Source organism: Micropterus dolomieu, linkage group LG21 (assembly GCF_021292245.1).
Source record: "Micropterus dolomieu isolate WLL.071019.BEF.003 ecotype Adirondacks linkage group LG21, ASM2129224v1, whole genome shotgun sequence".
Classification (NCBI taxonomy): Eukaryota; Metazoa; Chordata; class Actinopteri; order Centrarchiformes; family Centrarchidae; genus Micropterus; species Micropterus dolomieu.
The window spans coordinates 21,389,956-21,413,768 of NC_060170.1; the positions used below are offsets into that span (position 1 = coordinate 21,389,956).

The window sequence follows — 23,813 nt, forward strand, 5'->3', positions numbered from 1 at the left end:
TTCATGGCCTCTCGCCTTGTTATATTTCTGAACTTTTAGTCCCATACACACCAGCACGTACCTTGAGATCCTCGGGCAGAGGTCTGTTGTCTGTTCCAGAGTCTCGACTGAAAACTAAAGGGGACAGAGCGTTTGCTGTCAGGGCCCCGAGGCTCTGGAACAGCCTGCCTGAGGAAATCAGGTCAGCTGAGTCAGTGAACTCTTTTAAGTCCCTTCTTAAAACATACTTTTATAGGAGAGTCTTTCCCGATCTTATTTGACTTTATTTTATCCCTTTTATTTTATTCTATTTTACTAATTTTATATTTATCTTAAATGTGTATTTTAGTCTTTTCAATGTTTTCATGCTTTTATCTTGTATTGTTTTTGTATTATTGTCTCTTGGGTATTATTTTCTTTACACTTGTTAAAGCACTTTGTAACTTGTTTTTGAAAAGTGCTCTACAAATAAGGATTATTATTATTATATTATTATCTTAATCAGAAATATTTAGCGCAGAAGTTTAACTGTGCGCTGAATATTTGGAACCAGCAATTTGCCCATTGAGACACACATTTCACCTTTAGATTAGCATTTAATTTCAGTCAATGTTGCCCTGAGGAGTTAATCTACATTGAGATTTGCCACTTTTGTAACTTTTTCTTAATATCTCTTTTTCACATCTCTCCCTCTATTGATGGAACACTTTCTCGTCCTCAAGTAGTTTCTGTGTTTTGTGCGGTGTATTTAAAGTTTGCCACATGAGATATTTCTTTAAGGAAACCATGCAGCTGATGTGTCTTTGAAGTGGGGCAATTTCTCAGCCTGCCAGGATGAAAAAAACCTTTTTGTGCCTTCATATTGTGTTGACCATGAGATGAGCAGACATATACCTTCAGTGTTTATTTGAGAAAAGAGAGCACATTTGATTCAGTTAGAGCCCTTAATTTAAAGTCCAGTCTAATGGTTATCTTGTAACTGTGCAATACTGTGTGCGTATTCTTTAGATTGTACTTTTCTGTGTATTTGTAAGAAAAGGAAAAGACAGCACCGAGTCAGAATCCATGAGGTCAAGTCATTTTGAAAAGATTGGCTTTTGTTTCTAACTTTTAGAAACTCACTCCAGAGACACTGGTAATGTGATTTACTGTAAATAGTTTCAGTATTCAATAGTTTCTCCCTCGTCACTGTCTTGGATCTGTCTGGCTTTTTTAATGTCTCACATAGACACACATGTACATGCACATACACAAAGGCACACACAAAAACGGTGACATCATATGACTAGACCCCCAGTTTCCAGCAGCGAGGGATTGCATCTCCCAAAAATGCAAGGTATCTTTACTCTGCCGTCATTCTCCATTTCTCAAAAGCACCTTTAGCTTGTGAGAGTGTGTCTGTTTTGTTTTTTTTAATCTGTTATATACACACTGTGGGTGTCTGTGTGGAATTTTAAACTCAGGCTGTTACATTTGCCATGGCCAACTATCGACTTGGCGGGTGCGTGGGTATTGTTTATCAGTTTATAGGCATGATTTTTGCATACCTCCATGGTGGAACAATGAGTCACATGATGATATCATGGGAATAGCATATCCAATATGGTAAAAATAGCCACGTTTGAATAGATGGTGAGAGTCTGTTCTGTAAGCAAATGCTTCTTATTACTCTATGATGGGTGTGCTTCAGAGTGGAAGTATGCTGTATACAGTCGTAAAACCAGAATTTGATTATACACTATGTAAGTGTGTACCCTGCTAATGAGAGTGCAGGGTTAACAATGGCAATACGTTTTGGTCGGCCAACTAAGGTTGGATTTTAAATCAGTTTTAGAAAGTTTTACCAAAATCACTGTCTAGATTTGACAGACTGCAGGCACAAAAGATGATCTTTGTCAGGCAAGCAGCAGATACCCAAAACTGTTTGGATTTCAGATCTGTGTCACACACACTCAGTTTTTAAGTGCTGGGGAGAATATAGAGTTTGCATTGGAAACCACATGTTGAAGGCTGTGGGTTTAATGTCTGATTTGAGGTTAGAATAAAAGTGTGTGTGTGTGTGTGTGTGTGTGTGTGTGTGTACAAGAATAAAAAAAATAGACTTCCAGTGATAGAATGACTCTCCAAGAAACCACCAACAGTCCATTTAAAATCAGCACACAGTCAACTGCAGTTTATGCAGATGTTGAGTGTGTTTGCATGTGGAAACTGGAGAACTTCATGACACCAGTTTTGGTTATTTATCTGCCATACTAGAACAAATGTAGTGAACTCAGAGGAAAGAAGAAAAGGAATGTAAAACACTGACTTATTTGAAAACAGCAATCTGCTTTGTTGACAGCGTAAACAAGAGCGCTCCCTATCAAATCAACCTGTTTTTGATGGATACTTTTCTTCATCTTTTCTACTAGATTTTTATATGTTCAGAAATATTTTTGATATATTATATTTCTCCTTTGTAAAAGTGTATTGCCGTGTTTTGGCCATAAATAGAGTATTTTGTGTTTTACTCTGTATGCTGTTTCATATGGTAAAGCATTCCTTTGTGACATTCACATCTGTCTGATAGTGAAAAAGAGCAGCTGCTTTAAGGGATTTGTAGGAGATCCTCAATGCTTCATGTAGCTACATTTTTCTTGCACAGGAATTATTTGAAAAGAGATGTTGGAGGACATGTTCCATTATAAAATGCCTCAATGCTGTTGAACATTTTATCTTTTTTTTATCTACCAGCTATTCTCATGGATATATTTGAACAAAATGTACTGATTTGGGGAATTGATTAGGGGTGGGTTATGGCAAAAACTGTCAGTCACAGCATATGTAATTTTATATGTTAAACTATAGCTATAGATAGTTTGATGGAGTAAACAGTAGAGTAAATATTTAACTAGACAGTGTGAATGCTTGCTGTTGAAGTCTAATGCTAAAGTGAATTGCTAAATTTCATGCAAGCTCTCATTTCAGCCTCTCTCTTAAACAAGCAGTAGATGCTCCTGTCTCTTTAAGCCCCCCCCCCCCCCCCCCCCCCCCCCCCCCAAAAAAAAAGCCCACTGTGTTCTGATTGGCAGAGATCCTGAAGCAGGATGATTATGCCGCTCAGCAGTACAGACAGACTAAGCATAGGAGTTGCCAGTTGTTATTGAGGCTGCAGGCAAATTAGCATATATGGAAAACCAGCTCTGTATGACAAGAGTCAAGAGTAGAGCTTTGGCCATGTTTAACATCTGACACTGAAACATTATACATAAGACAGAAAATATAAGAAGCCTAATAAGTCTCCTTTAATGTGTGTGTGTGTGTGTGTGTGTGTGTGTGTGTTTCTTTGTGTGTGTTTCTGTGTGTGTGTGTGTGTGTGTGTGTGTGTGCACGCAGTTATGCATACATGTGTACTGTGTGACAGAGAGACAGTTGGACAATGAGACTGTGAGACTGTGAGACAGAGAGAAAGGTGGACAATGAGACTGTGAGACTGTGAGACAGAGAGAAAGGTGGACAATAAGACTGTGAGACTGACTGTGAGACAGAGACACAGGTGGACTGTGAGACGGACCGTGAGACAGAGAGAGAGGTGGACTATAAGACTGTGAGACTGTGAGACAGTGAGACGGACTGTGAGACAGAGACACAGGTGGACTATAAGACTGTGAGACTGTAAGACGGACCGTGAGACAGAGAGAGAGGTGGACTACAAGACTGTGAGACTGACTGACACAGAGACACAAGTGGACTATAAGACTGTAAGACTGTGAGACGGACTGAGACAGAGAGAGAGGTGGACTATAAGACTGTGAGACGGACTGTGAGACATAGAGACAGGTGGACAATAAGACAGTGAGACAGACTGTGAGAGAGAGAGACAGGTGGACTATAAGACTGTGACACCGTGAGACACAAGAGACCCAACTGAGACTCCAATGAAGAGAACAGTGTGTGTGTGTGTGTGTGTGTGTGTGTGTGTTAGTTGTAGTACCAGGTAGAAGTAGTAGTAATTAGTGCAGTAGTAGTGGTTGTAGTAGCAGATGCAGTACACTTAACTTCATTCAAGAAATAGCTTAACGTCTGTCCACCAGTCGGAACACAGGACCAAGTATGTGTGTGTGTGTGTGAGAGAGAGAGAGAGAGAATGTAATTACGCTTTAATTACTTGTTTAATGAAATGTATGGGGTTGATTGTTCTTATGTAGTATATATGATGCTTTGGCAATATTGCTGTTACACATTCATGCCAATAAAGCTAATTTGAATTGAATTGAATTGAATGTGTGTGCGTGTGTCTCCCTTTCATCTTTATATGCTTATTAACATCACCTGGGCAACCAGCTATCCTATATAGACAGATAGGAAACTCTCTCTGAGACTTTTCCTCAAACAAACCTCCTTAGAGACTAAACTATAGGTCGTATCGACAAAATGACTTGACCGGGAGCGGCAGAAGGCATTTGAGAACAATATGATCTATTTTTTGCTTGGATAAAGTTGAAAAAAGTAACCACTTTGGAAAGTTGAAAAACTGGTACATTCTGCTCTGATCAAGAAAATTTGAGGAGAACTTACAATGGCAGCCAATGATTTTCTGTCACTCTTGGACACAGAGACAAATCTATAACTCTGAGGGATTTAAAAAGCCTATGTGAGGAACCACAACAAAATTTACTACGTTTCTGGTGTAAAATTATGCATGAAGAGTTAAAATTGTGGTCAAGCCAGCGAGTTAAAGAGAAAAATCTAAGAAGGTTTTTACGAGACTGCTACACTGCAGTGATGATGTCACCCACTCTAACTCACACAATAAACACCCATTATAAACTCAGAAAAGAGCTCAAAAAAGCATAAAACTTCGACAGCGACCATGAACAAACCATAAAACATATCAAAAAGCTGAATACATCATTAATAGATTAACTTCTTGTGACCAATTTACAGTTTAAATCAAGTCTGTAGCTGAAAGTATGCTGAACTGGTGAGCTTTCAAAGTGGAGTAGGTATGAGGAGGATTTCGACAGTCTCTCCATTCACTTACAATGGGAGAATTTTCCTGGAAAACCTTGAATACTTTTCAAAATATTCAAGGTTTTCCAGGAAAATATCAATGACAAAAGTAATAGCACCCCATTCCTCATTGAGCCGGACAGCTTGGAGTTTGAACAGAGTTTCTACGTCAAAAGCTGTTGGACTAGTTAGCGGACAAATAAAGGTGACGGAAGAAAAATAATAAAGGTTAGCAATAACATAGGATGTGAATGCTTGCACCATTCACACCCAATTAATTCAAGGAATTCAATAATTTAAATGAAATAAACTAATAGAAATTTCTGGATCCTATAAGACATTGTTGCCATCGGGTGGTCCTGCTCATTGCATTACCTGCAACGGTGGTCGTGGTAGATCAAAATCTCCATTGGTACATTACTTTGCCCAACTCTAGTGTGTGCCTTTCATTTATGCCTTCATGACAAATCAGTAGGTGGTAGCATGTGTTGAAACCAGGACAAAGTTTATCAGCCAGATTTGAACACCAGCCACAGCCCACTGATCCAGCCGGATGCGTGTGAATTGATGTGAGCATTTTTGTTATGAGTAGGAGCCCACAGATGGCCTTGAGAAGGAGCAAAGGAGCTTTTGATGAAGAGACCAGCTGGTATCCTTTCTCTCTTTTCTTTCCTTTGCTCTCTCGCACCTCCTTAAAGGACCGTTTCATCATTTCCCTGTATTCCAAAGGGAATGCTGAGGGCCTTCTGGAATGAACTCAGAGTTCCGGAATCCTTGTGTACCTGACACTCATCCCCTTGAAAGGGGACACGCACACACAAACACACACACACACACGCACACACACACACACACACACACACACACACACACACACACACCCCACTGGTCGCAGCATAAAGCTGGCACATGACAGCTGTATAACCAGAGAGTGGCACTGGCTCATTACTGCATCATTCATCAGTGTGACATAATGAAGGAACGTTTGAAGAGCTGTTGATGATGTTGTTGTGCTGGAAGACAGGGGAAGCTGTTGGAGCTCTTCTATCTTCCCTCTGAGTAGCTTTATTGTGCAGTTTTGCTAAAGAAAACACCTCAAAACATCTGTTTTTCTGGCTTAACCACATGACATTACTTCCATCTTTTGTGATTGACTACTTGGTGGTCACTCTCAATCCTGGTTGCTGCTTTTTTCTTTTTTTCAACACAAATCCTCCTATTTGTTTTTCTGACAGGACTATGAGAATGGATTTGATTGAATCATTAAATTAAATTCTAATGGTAGTTGCCATATTACTCCCTACATTAGAAGTCTAATTGTGCTTGAAGTAGGACCTTTATTCAGAATTTATCTGTGAGTTTTAGGAGAGTGGATGAATAAAGAGGTGTTAAAATGTGGGAGAAGAAAGACACAACATGGTGTAAGGAGAGGAAAACAACAGAGTGGGCCTCCTTTGAAAGTTGTTCAAGGGAAAATGGGGTGGACAGATAATGATGCATAACTTCTAAGGCCCTCAAGGGACCAATATATACAGCATAAAGTACAAGATTGTGTGCCTATGAGCTTGAGGCTGAAAAGCTAAAGAACCATTTTCTTGCTTTGATACCATTGTCTTCAGTAAGCAAAACTTCCTAATCCGACTTCAGTATAAGACTTGAAGTTTAAGGGAATCTATCTGATCCCTTCCTCCTCTGATATTAGTAGAGTAGTAATAAAATAGTAGAAAGTAGTTTTCATGAGCATCAATAGGTTTTCATAATTTTCTGTGCCATAGTTTGCAAAACGAAAAAATAATTGGTAACTGATTTGCTCAATTGCCACTACATCTCAAAATGGTGTGAAGTTAACTTGGTTAAATAAGCCAATAAGATTAGAAAACAGAGAGAGAGTGAGAGAGAGAGCTTTGTCACAGGACAAGGCAAAAATATTTGACTTTCAAATAAGGTTTAGCCAAAACCGCAAGAGAGACGACCTCCCAGCCTCCAGATCGCAAAGTGGGGTTCATTAAGACATTCCTGTACATGTGGGATGGCTTGGCTCATCTCAATATTGACAGGAAGAAGAACACTGAGATAAGACCAGACACTGAAAACACACGGAAGACGAAAGAGAATGAGAGAGAGAGAGAGAGAAAAACCTTTCACCTTCAATGTTTCTTTCGCTGTACCGACGGCACTGTCAAACACCAGCAAGATGAACTGGTACTTAGTGGGAAGAAGGGGCCAGGAGGGGAGCGGTGTTGTCAAATAACTGTGTCTTAAGTGGAAGGGGGGGGGCAGGTAGTGTTTACATGGGCTCGGTGGAAGGGCTTTTCTGGTAGGCCTTGTTTGACATGGCCAGGATAAGTAATGAATATGTTCTCTTTCTTTCTGTTTCCCCCTTTCTGTTCATCGGTCTATCTTCCTTGATATCTGCTATCTTCATCTTGCTATCTCATGCACCATATCCCTCACTTCTTTCTTTCTTTCTTTCTTTCTTTCAGTTTGGACAAAGCGGCATCTGTTGAAAAGAGGCCTTTAAGCTTTTGGGGGTTTGTGGGGCCACGTTTGTTAATTGTGTGTTTACAGTGGCCCCTATATCCTGCCATCAAGCCTGAAAAAGGCCTATAGGGGAGACCTGAAAGCTCATACTGGTGTCCGAAAGGCCATTTTAGTGAGAGCTTGAAACAATTATAGTGTCAGTGAAGTGCCTGGAAATTCTGCCTGGTTCAGAGCACAAATCATTTGACTTGAAGCATGTTTTGACATTAGTTGTACTTAGTAAGGTTTGGAATGGAGCCCCATTGGTCAGTGTAGATTTTCAGCTAGGAACAGACCCCAAGAGATTTTCTGTATATTTTATATTGTATATTTTATGTATACTTTCATATTCATTCACCTGTATTTCCAATGCCCCCACAAACATCCAGTTATACATTATATTATTAAAAGATGTCTCATTTCTCTATGAAGCAGTTTCAGACACTTTTCACCCCGGCCAGAATTGGTGTATGTGCGATTTTACACCTCTAAGAAGAAAAACATTTTCATCTCCAGGGAGGCAATGTTTTTATCTTGAGGATAGGATTTGAGGAACATGCAGGGTCATAGCCTTCTTGCTTTCTAAAACAGTAGTATTTGACCTTGGTCACTCTCCCTCCCACAGACAGATGGGCCAGGCTTGTTGAAAAACTGCCCATTACCTCAGGACCAATGAAAAATTCAGAACTCTCTGTATGCAAAGTATTCAGTAGTCAGAGGTAGAAGGCAAAGACAACAAAACAGAAGAGAATCAATAACAAAAACGTATGAAGAAGTAGTATGAAACTTGATCATTAGGATTAGGACAAATTACATTTCCAAAGAGTCAGGAAACATTAATAAATTAAACATTCTGCTCAGGTTGTGGCTTTTCTTTTTGTCTCTCTCCCACTGTCTTTCTTACATGCATGCACACACAGAACCGTAGCCAGGGATCCAAGGTGCAGGATGGATGTGAAAGGCTTTGTGTTTTGTCAACAGCACAGCAGCACCTCACATGACTATCCAGTGGACTCACATAGGGAGGACAGGGCAAAGAAAGTGGAAGATGAGAAGAGACAATGGGCGGGGTATAAGAAGAAGGCTGTGTGGGAGAAGGGAGAGTGGAAAGTGGAGAGATTCAGAGAAAATAACCTGAGTAGGTTTAACTACTAGAAGAAAAAGAGAGTACAGGCAGGAAGAGGCAGGCCCAAAGAAAGAGAGATAGGACAAAGAAGAAAAGGGGAGAGAGAGATTGGCATCAAGTGAGACACAAAGTAAGTGAGCATTAGGGAGCAGGATGGAGTAAGTGATGGGAGGGAGTGGGACAGAGTGAGCGAGAGGGTGGAAAAGGCCAGTGGCCTCTGCTCTGTCCCCTCTGTGTGCTGCTAAACTGCCCACCAGTTCCCCGTAGCTCTGTCACTTCTTGTTTGTTAATCCCCCTTTCTTCTCCCCCTCCTAGTCTTCCTCGCTCCCTTTCTCTCAAATCGGTCAATTGTTAATGTGACCCCTTTAAACCCTACCGCCCCTCTCTTGCGGCATTGTCAACACATTATCAGTGTGTACAAGAGAGACATTTATAAAGGGAAGTGCTTGATGAAAGATGGCTTTGCTTGTTTGAAAGAATTTGACAATGTTGTTTTTTGTACTTGTACAGATGAAAATCCGCGGAAACAGCATGTTATGAAGCTACGCGAGTGAATTCTTGTTTTTAATGTTTTTATTAACATGAGTAAGGACTTTACACGAGACATACTGTATTCTCTTAATACTGCACACACCTCCTTATTGATGAAAGAAAAGCAAACAAAATGGCACTTTGTACTACCAATGACAGCTGTGGGTTAGAAAACCACCAACTCGCCTCAGAGAGCTTCTTAAATTGTTGGTGCATACTTCATAACCAACATCAATGAGCGCAACCACCTCATCCACTGAACACCATTTGCTCCTTGATTGTAACACAAAGGCAAAAAATCAAAGCATTACAACATAATTGACAAGCTACAGTATTTCATTTTTCAAATAGCCTTAGCAATTTTTCTTTTTTTGAGGCTTAGTCACGGAAATTGAGGTCACTTGAAGTTACCTTTTGTGAATACAGATGATGATCATGAACATCAAACAATAGTGCAGCACATTGATAACAAAGCACACAAAATAAAAGTGACAGTGAAATAAATACAAAAGAAACCAAGAGAGAAAGAAGTGAAGCACATATGTACGCAATACATGCATATGCAGCATTTTTTTTTTGATTATTATTATATTTTAAAAGTCAGACCAGCAAATGACCTTTCCTTTATTTCTTAGGGCACCACCCCATCATTAGAATATATATTTTTAAAAACTTGATCTAGATCTTGAAGTAATTGTACTTCGGTTCTTATACTTCCAGGATAACTTGTTTATGATTAACACTAACTCAAAAAGCTCAAAGATGACATTAAAGCTGAGCTTTGTTTCATAATACAACTATCCAGCAGACATTAAAGCTGCCGCGCCAAAAGTTGTTGCTGTGATTGACCACATAAGAATAGAGGGTGAAAAGGCAGACAAGTAAGAACACCGGAGAATAGTTTTAGATTATGTGAAAGTGGCCATGCTGCCACACTAGTACTGTGTCGCATTAGCTATAAAGATTTAGCTATGGCTAGCCTACCGCGTGTCTAAAAGCCCTTTTAATGTAGAGAAACAGGACCCACAGTTATGACATCAGTCACCATTTCAACAAGAAAAAAAAAAATCCACGAGAAGTGGCCAGTAGTTGGAGTTTCCCAGTGCGCTGTTAATGTCAGCTTTAATTTTGACCATGCATCACACATCTATTTCTGCAAGAGCGAGAGATTAAGGGTTTAAAGATACTAAAAAAACTTCTGCTTTAGTCACTTTCAGCATGAGCACAGTTAACATCTGCAGAGAGAAATTAAAGTACTGTAAAAAGTAATTGGTTCATACATTATGAGTTTGCCCTTTTACACGTACTGTCTGTGTGTTTGTTTATTCCCATTCGTGAAATGAAAAAAAAAAAAGAGTGGGAGAGCAGATTCTTTATCTGCTAGTAGTTTATTTCAGAGAGGAAGGACTATCTCTGCTTGCAGCTGTTAAGCATCTGGTCTCAATGATCATGCTGGAATGAATGAAAATCTTAAAAGCCATGAAGGAAAGACACTTCCGTGATCCCTTTTTCCCCCTCAAGTGACAAACAGGTGCCCCTTTGAAATAGGATAAGTAGGGAATACATCCACTTCGTTCTAGTTCTTAGGAGCTGTATCAGTTGTAAGAGTACAAAAACATTTGCTGTGAGTGAACACGTTTCAGTGTCAGGTGTTCAAAATTTGTTTTTGTTTTCTATATGTTGCGTGTTTTTGTTTCTCAAATGTATTCATATTTCTTTGTGGATTCAATTTCTGTGTTACTATAGTAAGTTATATTAAGTTTTAGCTCAGCCAGCTCATGTGGAATGGATTTATCATGAATATACAGAGTATGTACAGAGTTGATAATGGCTGACCCTGCCAGCATACACCAGCACAGCAGAGAGTACAGAGTGATGATATTAAACCTCTCCCCCATCAGAACATCTGAACCTACAGGTGGATGCTGATGTAGATGCAGAAACAGCGGCAAAATCACAGTAGTAAAATTACACACAAACCACAGCATTAAACCGTCATAATGCGTTTGCCAAAGACCCCAATCAGAGCCAGTCAGAACAAAGCCAAAACACTGGCTTACAGTAAACATGGAAAGTAGTACAAGCTCGCTCGTGAAATGCTACGTGAACAGCAGAAGAAGCAGGCATTTGCAATGTTACAGCAGTGTTTGCAAATAAGCAGAGCATCAGAACAAAGTGAGACTAACGTCACCTTATTGCAAAGGTTGTGTTAGATGTATGGGTATCTAGCCCAGTATATTAAAGCAGCCCACTTTGAAAAGTCTGCCTGAACTAGCGCACTTTTCTTTTTTGAGTATATTTAAACATGATACACCTCATTGCTCTTTCTGACATTTGACAGAACATTTATTTCTTAATCTTATTATAACATAACAGATAATGAAACCTGTGTTACTCCAAATACTTGCTTCTTTTTTAGCAGCTATTCTTTATTCTTAACACCCTCTAGCAGCAGTTCATACATATTTATAACGCAATCCCAGACTCTTGTTAGTGCTCTTTCCTCTGCAAAAATGTATTATTGATGATTCATGACTGTGATTTCAACGTGTTTTTCCTGTCTCTCTCTCCCAACTAAACTTTCTCTTATTTTCTCATTTTGCCTGTTTCATAGGCAATATATTGGACAGTATGCTGCTAAGAGCATCCAGTAAGGAGGCAGTGGAGAATGGGAAGGAGACTAGTGGGAGCACAGCTCCTTCTTCATCCTCCCAAAGATTACTGTGGTGTCACTGTTATCACCACTGCCCCGAAGATTCAACCAATAATACATGCAGGTACTGTAGGGGTGGAGAAACAAAAAAACAACAACAAATGTAACACACAAATTAAAAAATTCACTTGCACACATACAAACACAGACATTCACACATATAATATTACATTGCTGCCATTTATCTCAACTGGAGTCTGAAATAATAACGGCTATAAAGGTTTGGCAGGCATTTGAACACAGGAAGTACATACACCTGTGATCTTGCATTCACACACAGTGTTGATGATGATACGTTTTTCATAACATTAGCTGCTTTACTTATTGTATTTAACCCTTATTTTGCAGGACGGATGGCTACTGTTTTACCATGGTGGAGGAGGAGGGAGGGGTACCTGTTCAGACTGCAGGTTGCCTGGGGCTGGTCGGGTCAGAATTTCAGTGTAGGGTGAGTACATGACCGTAACATTACAATCCACATGACTCTCCCTGTTGCAACCACTTCCTTTGCTTCTTCTATCTCAGATCTTTAAAAGGTTTACATTTTTAAAGACATAATCCATATGGAAATAATTACACGAGGGGAGTGAATAAAAAATTTAAATAAATTCTGAACCTGACTCAGTACTGTATACACTATTTCCCTTTTTATGACTTATTTGTAACACAATAAAATTTAGAGCTCTAGCTAATGATTATTTTCATTGCTGAATAACCTCTTGATTATTTTTTGATTTTTACAATTTCCCAGAGACCAAGGTAACATCTTCAAATTCCTGTTTTGTCTGATCAACCACCAATCATCTCAAACCCAAGGATATTCAATATACTATGACACTAAACAGAGAAAAAACATGATTAATCTGTTGTCAAATTGTTGAATATCCCGGTTGATTGACTAACTTAATCAGCAACTGAACGCAGAAAGTAAAAAAAAAAAAATCCCTTTTCTGTCTTGCAGGACACAGGGAACTCGCGTCAAAGGAGATCCCTAGAATGCTGTACAGACCAGGATTACTGTAACAAAAACCTGCATCCTACACTGCCACCGCTCAAACCACCTCGTAAGTCTTTCCATCTACTCGCATCACTCCACAAGTCTTTCTTGCCCATGAAACACAAGAAAGATTTTTTAGGGCCACTTGTGATAGTGATAGGTGATGGACAGGGCCAAGAACTGAGACTGATGGTGTAAGAGCACACGGGATTCGGAGATAGCGATATCCTGACATTGTCAGGGAGTCAAAAACGGCCAAAGTCGGGGAGACAGTGGAAGGTACTGTCAAACTGTCCTGCAGCTCGCCAAAGCTGCTGGGTGTCGAGAGAATACTGAGGTCTACTGTGTACAACACTATACTCATGTGTGAGTGTGAGAGTCTTTTTGTGTATTTGAGAGATAGTAAGCCTAGATTCCCAGGGAAATCACATGCCACAGCAGACTCTGAGGGCAGAGTCATCAATCGGAAACCCTATCATAGAGGAGCAGGAAGAGAATTCATTGACTAGGCTGAGGGCTTCCTCTCGCTGTAGAGTGGGGCCTTGGGGGAAAAGGGTGTGTGCCAGAAGTAAATGAAAAATTGATGAGTGAAATATGATTTGTACTTGATTTACTGTACACACGTTCTTTCAAGGATGACTGATTTCTTGGTATAGTTTTTTTCTGTTTCCTCCCCATGGTTTAGGGATATCGGAGGTTTTGATTTGTTTTGGTGTTTTTTTTTTGTTTTGTGGTTACAGCTTAAGTTTTTTGAGCAGAAAATGGTTCCAAGCACTTTTCTTAAGAATGTTGAGTTGTTGGACATTCATCATATTATTGTGGATCACTGACAAAAAGAATGGATGCAATTATTTTCTGAAATTTTTTGTGTCCCTTTGTACCTTTAACTTACTTTTGTTCTCTCACCTCTTCGTCCTCCCCTCTCTAGTCTACGTAGATGGAAAGATCCACCACATGGCCTTGTTGATCTCAGTCACTGTGTGCAGCATTATACTGGCTGCCATTATTGTCTTCTGCTACTTCAGGTAAATTACATGTGAACCCCCCCACCCACACACACACACACACACACACACACACACAAATCCAGATTCATTCATACGTACAGTTTACACCCTATAAAGATCCTAACATTGTAACACACATTCAGTGCATGTTTGTATTCCGTCTGGTGTTTTTACAGGTATAAGCGTCAGGAGTCTCGTCCTCGGTACAGTATTGGTCTGGAGCAAGATGAGACTTACATTCCCCCGGGAGAATCGCTGAAGGATCTGATTGAGCAGTCACAAAGCTCAGGCTCAGGCTCAGGGCTCCCTCTATTGGTGAGACACTAATATTGCAGCTAAATACCTGTCAGATAAAAAAGATGCTCCAAGGATGCCTTAAATACACATCATACCCCATGGTTTCCTACTTGATCATATTTTGTCTCATGTATTTCCATATAGGAAGTTTATTGGGAGGTTATACTATAAGATTTTATGCATCTTCTACATGAGCTCCATTGTCCTTTTTAAGGGTCACTAAACCTTAGTTTGGAGGTTTCCATTCTAAGATATAAGGAGCCAAATCTGCTGAAACACAATGCAAAACACATCAACCCCCTAACCCTAACCCAAACCTTTTTCCATCTTTTGCTCCTCCTTAGGTGCAGAGAACGATAGCCAAGCAGATCCAGATGGTGAAGCAAATAGGCAAGGGGAGGTATGGAGAGGTGTGGATGGGCAGGTGGAGGGGAGAAAAAGTGGCCGTTAAAGTCTTCTTCACCACTGAGGAGGCCAGTTGGTTCAGAGAGACTGAGATTTACCAGACCGTCCTAATGAGACATGAGAACATACTGGGTAAGTATGGTTTCTGTCTTTGGTCAGTGTATCCGCTTGTCTCTCATGTGTTACTTCTTTCAGCCCGGCCCGCCTGTTCTTCCTGATTTCTTGTCTCTCTTTCTAATGTTTTGTCTGCACCTCTCTGTCAAGCCTGTTGTTGTCTGTCTCTTAAATTTCCTCTCGTGTTTAAAATTATCCAAGTATACTCTTGGTTCCCATTGCAACTAACAAAGTGCTCAACAGGGATTTGACAGATGATAAATTAGTCTGTCTATTATAGCAGCAGTAATCCTTAACAATCTTAAATTATCGACCAACAGATGGATGCATTGGTTTCGAATGGATATATGGTATGAATGTCATGTCCGAGTTTTGTAGCACAAGTAAGACAATAAAAACACGCCATAGTTGGAGTTGGACTGTGTTCATTCTTAACTATTCTGCACCACACTTGTCTGAGTGCCAAAACAGATCAATTATAGCCAAGAGGCCACACACCACAACAAATTATAAAGTAGACAACAACAGACTGCAAACCAAAGCTTGCATAATTAAACACCACAAGATGCATAGTAATTAAGTGGTGGGGCAAAAGATCACTTGCCAGTAAACTAGAAGACAGACTATTTGCTGCAATGCATAATGTTGCTTTCCACAGCCTATGTTTGGTTTTAAATTGAGCATTAGGACCTGTAATCTTCGCGTCGTCAAATCCACCAAAACAGGCAACTGCCGAGATGAATCAATTCTACAGTACAGTTTCCTAAAAACAAAGTTAAATGATAAACCTTAAAATGACCTATACTTATACTGATGATTTTAACAAGTTAGTTTAAAAAGTAATTTCCCTCTTGTATAGTGAATTACCTTCCTGCACAGCATGCAAGCTTAAAAAAAAGATAAGACAATGAAACCGATCTGTTCTGCTCTACTTCTATGATTGAGCCAGATTGATTCATCTTCACACTTAAGTTTAAAAGCACACAATTACCGACATAATTAACAGTATATAATGCCTGCCTTAATTATAAGCGCTAAAGCCACAATATTTTGCTCAAATTCAGCCAGTGTTATGGAACGGGGAAAACCCGTTCCCTGACTTCACTGTAATTCCCTGCCTGTTAAACTCCTTCTCTCTTGCCTCCATTCCCTGCCCACTCTATTCACAGGTTTTATAGCTGCTGATATCAAAGGAACTGGCTCCTGGACCCAACTCTACCTGATCACCGACTACCACGAAAATGGCTCTTTGTATGACTACCTCAAATCAACCACTCTAGACAATAAAGCCATGCTGCGACTGGCTTACTCCTCTGTGTCGGGCCTTTGTCACCTCCACACTGAGATCTTTGGCACCCAGGGCAAACCTGCCATTGCCCACAGGGATCTGAAAAGCAAGAACATACTGGTGAAAAGAAACGGAACCTGCTGTATAGCTGACTTAGGACTGGCAGTCAAGTTTATCAGGTGAGTGTGTCAGGGACATGTGTTAATGAAATATTCCTCCTTAATTCTTGATTTGAATCCATGTTTTGCTCAATATAAGCCCTGGTAGAGGGTTGGAAATGTATTTTGAATTTATATTTGGCAATGTGCTCAGTTAATACATCTTTCATTTAAAATTGTTACTTGATGATGTCTGATTCTGCAGTGACACCAATGAGGTAGACATCCCTCCCAACACTAGAGTTGGTACAAAGCGCTACATGCCTCCAGAGGTTCTGGACGAGACTCTGAACAGAAGCCATTTTCAGTCATACATCATGGCCGACATGTACAGCTTTGGGCTCATCCTCTGGGAGATCGCTCGCCGTTGCGTCTCCGGAGGTAAATACAGTAAATATACTTCTCATGTATTTATTTTTGACTCTTTAAACACCTTCTAAAAGCCAGACACCCACAAAAACCTAAACATGTGCTTGTTTGATGGCTATGCAGTATGAATTTTGAAAACAACACATGAACAAAGTGTGTTTCTTCCGTAACTTATTTGTTGTAGGAATCCTTGAAGAGTACCAGTTGCCATACCATGAGCTAGTTCCGACAGACCCTTCATATGAAGACATGAGAGAGGTGGTCTGCATCAAGAGACTGCGACCATCCTTTCCTAACCGATGGACCAGTGACGAGGTAAAATATTTACATATTACACGTACACATCCACAAAACCACACACACTAATGAATGACCTTCCTAACATAAAGCTGTATTTCTTCAGTGTTTGAGACAGATGGGGAAACTGATGACAGAATGCTGGGCCCACAACCCAGCCTCCCGCCTCACAGCCCTACGGGTCAAAAAGACACTTGCCAAGATGTCAGAATCACAGGACATCAAGCTGTGAGCGGGCACTGCCAGGTGTGTGTTTCCACACATAGAAAGGGCATTAACAGTCACACTGGCTCTGGTACAGGCCGCACAATCCTTTGTCCTTGGAAGAGGAAGGCAGGACAGGAAGCAAGATCATCACATGGAGATCGAAGGATCACAGACTTTTGAGTCCAGATGCCCAGAACTCTGCCTACCAAGTTCCCCTCGAAAAATGTATTACAGGACTACGGTGGTTAACTAAAGCTTAATTAAACACAGCCAGGCCCTGTGTGGCCCCTGTTCCGTCCATCAGAGAATATGAGACAATTTAATTTCAGACTAGTGTGAGGACTCCAGGTTCCTGTTCCTGTTCATATACTCCAGAGGCCTTGGAGAAAGAGATTGAGTTTGACTTAGCACTGTAGCTGCAGAGATACGCAAACAAGCTACTGACCAGTCAGTGGAATACCACATCAATGCTTTCTGTGAAAGCTACCCTACCTGCAGGTAAAGGTCCGATTGATAGAACGGAAAGGATGTGCTTTAACGCAATCTGTTATTGCAGCATGATATCTTTCAAAAACACTGTCACCCCACTACTGCCTTTATGTTGTAATTGAATTGAACTTAATAGTGACTGTTAAATTGACTGCTTTTGGTTACAATGACTGACACTATGTGGCAGGGAAAGAAAGTAAAAAAATGTTTACGCTGGTAACATTTGTAGACACTGAAGAAAAGGTACGCCTGTACTTTTGAGTTTGGATGGGATATGAAAGTTGCAAACGTGCATTTTGCATGTAAGACTCAAACTCTTTAAGGCTCTATGTGAAAAATAAAGTTTATATGTCCAAATAAATTCTGGATTGAGGCTGTACATGCCTCCGTGTTTCCTTGCCCTCCAGTAAATAAAGAGGGGGCATTACAGTAATGGAGCGACTGAAGCAGAACGGTGCCATCCGTAGGCGCTCCACAGCAATTACAGGAAGGGAAGTCTGCCAAGGCAATCAGACACTCTTGTATACTAACTGTAGTGGTGACTTCTTGCTTGATGATGTAGTGATCTGTTATAATTGTGTGGAATTGTGCCTGTGTTAGTTTAGGGGTACCACAAGTTGTTTGTCATGGGAGACTGCTATCATTCACTAACTCCCAGTAATACAGAGTGCCTCCCATAACTAGGCTGATGATGAATGTGTGTTTCAGGCAGCTGGACCAGAAGCCTTCACTGGAGATATAACAGTCAAACACACAGTATTGTTGAAAAATCAGCTGGTCCTAGAAAGCACCCGAGTTATTCCCAAACTATTGCACCACCAGAATTACTATGTGGACATCACATGGCCACCTATCCTGACCACCAGGCTGCCTCATACATGTGAATGAAAAGTACATGTTGAACCGCCTCACCATAACAAACCATTTGCAGCTTTCACACTGAAATCAAATGGCAAAAAAAACCTCACCTGGCTTCTATCAGGCGAGCTTCTCCACTAATTCTAATTCTCACATAGTAGCAGCCAAGTACTAGGAAGCTTAAACAGCCTTACTGCCTCAGTATGAAATGGTTCTCAAGGTAAATCTGGACACCTTTCATCATCACAGTAAGCAGACTGTACGGTCTTCCACGGCAGTCTGCCGTCACAGCAGCTGCAGTTGAAATTCCCCTCAAATGGCACAAATCATTTAATTTATAGCTTTTTTTTTAGTCCATTAGTAAAATCCTTGATAAACTTTCCTCCAGTTCAGTTTATTTGGGTCTCTGCCAACGAAAATAATGGGATGCTCTGTCACTGCAGCAGATTTGTTGTGTTTTAAATGCCCTTTCTTTCCTCTTGGGTGTTGTGCCTTATTTAATCTGTACCTACTGTAGTTGTCTGTGAGAGAAAGTGGTGTTTTTATTCAGTAAAAAGGTTGAACATTCCCCCAATAAAGTGTTTCACTCATCCACATGGCTAATGCACAATTTGTGGCGACTGAATGAGGTGCATACTAATAAGTCACTTGGCAGCACCTCTTAATGTTAAGGCCTGCTCTCCATATTTTCTTTGTTTAAAAAAAACCCCCGGCATGCCTCATTACAACCCACCAGTGCTGCTGAGCACACAGCATGTTAAACAGTGACACCACAAGGATTTTCTGTTTCAATTTCCTCCCCTTCAGGGTACTTTATCCAACTACCTATTGAGTCTAGAACCTGTAAATACGAATTTCACAGAATAAACGGTATAAAATTAAAGAAGTGCAAGGCAAAAGTACAGTACACATTCATGGTCTACAAGTTGCATTTGTGACCGTTGACCCCTGACAGTACAAGCTCAAGTAATAGTACATGTGAGAAATGTAGTTCTGCAGAAAAAAAACACCATATGCACTACACACTTTCAGCGTTGCTTATAAATATAATTTATTAATTGTCTTAAAAATTCTTTCTTACACTTTGTACAGAAAACAATTAGAGATAGAGAGGCAAGCATTCAGCAAGATTGAGCAAGATTCATGAAGCGTGCCAGAATTAGCTAAAATGGACCAACACTAACCCGCACTAATCAAATCAAATCACCCCTGATAGTAAAATAAAAATGCACTTACAAGCACAGCTCTAGTTATAGACTTCTATCATGATAACCAATGCCAAATTTGCATAGTAGACACTGCTTTTACAAAAAAGGAAAGGAACTTAAATAAAAACTTGAAACATACAAACTAGTATCTAACTGTACTGCTCTTTTTTATATTCTCAAATTTGCCAAATATAGCTGACAGTACACAACTGTACATACCGTGGATAGAAAATATTTTTACATACTTTGATATCTTAACACTACTGCCTTCATTTTCACATCATGAAGGTTCACCTTCTGGAGGCCTACATTTGCTCTCCTCATGAAAACTCCCCTTTTTCAGTCTAACAAACAGTCTACTCTGCTGGGACAACTGTAGACTTGGAACATGGCTAGGATCCGATTTTGGGTGAACGCAGTACACAGAACACAGTAACTGATAACTTTAATTTCTTCTCAATATTGTATTCTGCATTTTGAGTTCATGAGGGATGTTGGTGATTACATTGAAAGAGACACTGTCATGACCTTTGGGTTCATATTTTGTTCTGAAACAAACTGAATGGATGACTTGATGATTTAGGCTTTTATCCTCAAAATTCACACAACTCTTCCCTTTTGATTTCCTCACATCTGACAACAGCAGTTACATTTTTTTTAAAAAGTATACAAAACATCTGCTCTGTCATTTAACCACACACCTTTTCTAATCTGTTTAATAAGGCCATCCAAAATGAAAACATATTTAATTTTGCGGCCCCTATGTCCACTACCTCTGGTTTTACATCGATATAAGAGGTCAGATTTTCAACTCATATTTCTGACCATCTACACAAATCTATGTGAAAAATCAATGTCTCAGGGTTTCCTCCAGTGTGGACAACAACAAGATGAAATCTGTCATGAAGAGGTAAGAATCTGACCTTTAGTAGAGGTGTTAACTCAGCCTTTGTTTGTCAGCCCACTTGGATTTCTTTACACTATCTTCTTCAATATCTCCTCTCCATAGAGGATGGTCAGTTTCATATGGTGTCTCTCCAGGGTTCAGAGACGAAATATCAGAATTTGAATATTTTACATGTACGTTTTCTTTTAACTAAATGTTCACACTGTCACTAAAGCCACTACAAATAAGGCTGCTTGTCTTTCCTCAAAGCAGACTCATTGGAGTCACCCCTTTTTTCATCAAACACTGTTGACCTGAGTCAATGCATACATTTGAAAGCCGTCCTTGGTTCTCAATGTTGTTCTGCAAAACACAAATATATTACACTTCATTTTACAAAGGCCCTTCAGTTGGTATCTCGACCTTTAGCTCTAAATTGCAACTTTATCAACTAAATACACCATCAGTTGGAATGTTAGTTGCTGACAGAACATTGTTTTAGATAAAAGGGCAACTAACTGATATGTTACAGATTTTATCCTCCCTCCCACCTAAAAACATTAAAATGGAAACAAAAAATAATCATGTGAATGAAAAGAACACAATAATGACCACTGAACAAAAATGTTATGCTAATACAAGGTCATTAGAATGAACATGATAATCATGTATTTACACGTTTCAGAAGATCAAGGAAAACATAAATGCTGTTATTCTTCAAAAGCCACTGGATGGTGCTAGTGACCAGCAAAGTCATGGTGGTGATCACAAATGAAATCACATGTGGCCTGATGGCAGATAACACAACTGACATCCTGTGATGATGGGACACTGAAAATATTAGAAAAAAAAAAAAAAAAAAAAATATATATATATATATATATATATATATAGGCTATATATATTTTAGTAAATGAAAATATGATTGATAAAATCTGTATATTGGGTACTTTTAGCGGTAATGAATGATATCAGCTTTATTTTATTCACTAGCACATAATACTATGGTACTGTGTATATTACTGTTATATTGTTGTTAAAACAATTGTGTTTTCATTTCGAGTTCATCCCTTTTTGCTTCCTCTCTCTTTTCTCTGAGTTGGACCCTGTCCAGAAACAAGCCCCAACAATCTATCAAAGAGACTCCTGGATCTGTGGTTAACCAAATGCAATATCCATGGCTGGCATTCTACCATGCTGCATCACTAAAAGACTCCTCTTTGGCGAGGAATAAATCATCAGCATTACTGCAAATAGTATGTCAATACTTGATTTTAGGCTGAGATGCGTTTGTAGCTTGAAGATCATCATTTCAATGGCTTGTGGTAAACCTCCAATAGGTGCTGAAATGTTTTTGCTGCTTGCTTATGCAAGCTTCTTAGTATAATGTACTGTACTATATTTTGCATGAGAATGAATAGCTGACAGTCTGCACCTTTGTCTCATTTATCTGTTTATCATAAGTGCAATCTTATATATACCTCAAAACAGACAATTTCTTAAGTCTGTCACAACCGTACACTACTATAAATGGCAAACAAAAAATAATTTTTTGCATGCATCCATCAAGGGTGTAATCGTCTTTAGGACTGGCTTCTTCAAGAACATTAGAGTCATAAGTTAAAAACTACAGGACATAAAGTTCAGTTGCCTTTGACTTCTACATTTCCTGTGACCTGCATGATTTAATGTATTGATACATTTTGGAGGAAATCCATGACTGTGATGCACAAAATCTAGTGACTCAGCCAAAAAGGGAAACCTGTTGTCTTGGGCTCATTTCTGGTCAGGATCCTTGATTGACACTGCTTAGCAAATTCTGTTAGCAGGAAATGATCCACACATATGGACAGCAGAATACATAGAGCGTTCCCTAGGAAACGATATAAAGACAACAAACTGTACTGGCAAACATGTACAGCTCACAAGGCTCACAAAAGAAGAGTGGGTTCTCTCCCCTCTCTCATTATCTGTTTTCCATCCTGTTACAGATGATCACATACGTCCTCTTCCATCATTTTATGTTCACATCTTCTCTTCCCTTCCTTCCCTTAATTGTTTGGCTTCTCTCTGTGTTTACTCTCGTCTAACTAAAGATTCTTGTCTCCAAGTCACCCTCTCTTATTTTCCTCACTCTACCTTCTCCCATTCTTTTGTAATCACTTTAGCCTCTCTCTCCGTTTATGATTCTGTTCCATTCCTATAGAGGTTTTCAAGGTCAGTACCTCTGTTGCTTATTTTTTCTTTTCTCTGCTTCTCTTTGTTCAGTATACAATAACAGCAAGAGAACAACTAGTGTTACACTAGACATGGTCTTTTTTTGTTTTTAAGTGTGTGTATGTTTTGTTTGTTCCCGATAGACACTGTTTGTGTTGGGTTATCTCTCCTTAGGTCACAAACGACACTGCAACGTTGCTCAAATAAACACACAAAGATACACACATAGTTCCACCACCAGCTCGAGCACATCCTTGTTCTGTCTATTGCCATGTCGGCACGATTACCATGGTTTTTAATTGGTGCTCAATCACCATTTTGACAACATTTCTTTTCATTGCCCTTGCTGCAGTATCAACCGTAGTGAATTCACGTGTAATCGTCTCCAACCACGTTGCTTCATCAGTGTTCTGTTGTCATGGCGGTGAGGTTACCATCATGGCGACCCATCTCTTCCAGCACTGCAGCCAATTCATTTAGGTCTCCATCAGGGAAGTGCTGGGCCTCCCAGAGATCCAGGATCACACCCGTAGGACTGGACTTGGTGGCAAAGTAGTTCAGGTACCTGGATGATGAGGGACAAAAGATATGTTAAGCAGATTTCTCTCACTTTCAACTGTTGTAAGGCTCGTGCAGACCACACGACTTTCAGCGTCGTCATATCGCTGTGCTTTTCAGACTACGCCACTTGCTGTCTTATAACGGGAGTTCACACTACGTGACTGACTGGTGACGGGTCACACACCACACTAGCTGACAAAAGACTCTGTCACCCAAAGGCTGGTCTCCAAACCACGTTTTGTCAAGAAAACACGTGAAAAAGAAAAGGGAAATGACGTAAAACTACACACAAAACAGGAGTTGTTTATTATTATAAAGATAAAAATGATAAAGAATATGGTGAAATAATGGATTGGCACACACAGGCAGCAGGGATTGTCTGTGCTACAGAGAGAGCTGAAGGTAAGTAAAAAGTAAAAAGAGTTTTTGTAGTATTTGCTATCTGCTATAAAGCTGCTATCATTGGCTGCCAATGTCAAGTCGGCCTCCAGATATTTAGCAGTAGCGCAAGTGCCGATCGATCGCTGATTTGCTCCCAAACACAGAATTATCACATCAATAAATGATAATAAATAAAAAATTTTTTTACACATT

General features: G+C 39.8%; 2 protein-coding genes across 3 annotated transcripts in view; one reads left to right on the forward strand and one right to left on the reverse strand.

Moving 5' to 3' along the window:
- The window catches only part of bmpr1ba (bone morphogenetic protein receptor, type IBa), an 83,502-nt gene extending 64,563 nt beyond the window's left edge, over window positions 1–18,939 (forward strand). The window contains exons 4-13 of the mRNA XM_046033837.1: window positions 11,763–11,925; window positions 12,210–12,309; window positions 12,823–12,925; window positions 13,787–13,883; window positions 14,042–14,180; window positions 14,507–14,699; window positions 15,851–16,148; window positions 16,333–16,508; window positions 16,681–16,811; window positions 16,900–18,939. Of these exons, the coding sequence (XP_045889793.1) occupies window positions 11,763–11,925; window positions 12,210–12,309; window positions 12,823–12,925; window positions 13,787–13,883; window positions 14,042–14,180; window positions 14,507–14,699; window positions 15,851–16,148; window positions 16,333–16,508; window positions 16,681–16,811; window positions 16,900–17,025 (1,526 nt within the window). The 3' untranslated portion in view covers window positions 17,026–18,939. The remainder of the gene's footprint in view (window positions 1–11,762; window positions 11,926–12,209; window positions 12,310–12,822; window positions 12,926–13,786; window positions 13,884–14,041; window positions 14,181–14,506; window positions 14,700–15,850; window positions 16,149–16,332; window positions 16,509–16,680; window positions 16,812–16,899) is intronic.
- Window positions 18,940–21,346: 2,407 nt separating this feature from the next.
- LOC123959657 (netrin receptor UNC5C-like) overlaps window positions 21,347–23,813 on the reverse strand; it is a 187,276-nt gene continuing 184,809 nt past the window's right edge. For both annotated transcript variants that reach the window (XM_046033836.1, XM_046033835.1), the window contains one exon: window positions 21,347–23,223. In XM_046033836.1, the coding sequence (XP_045889792.1) occupies window positions 23,061–23,223 (163 nt within the window). In that variant the 3' untranslated portion in view covers window positions 21,347–23,060. The remainder of the gene's footprint in view (window positions 23,224–23,813) is intronic.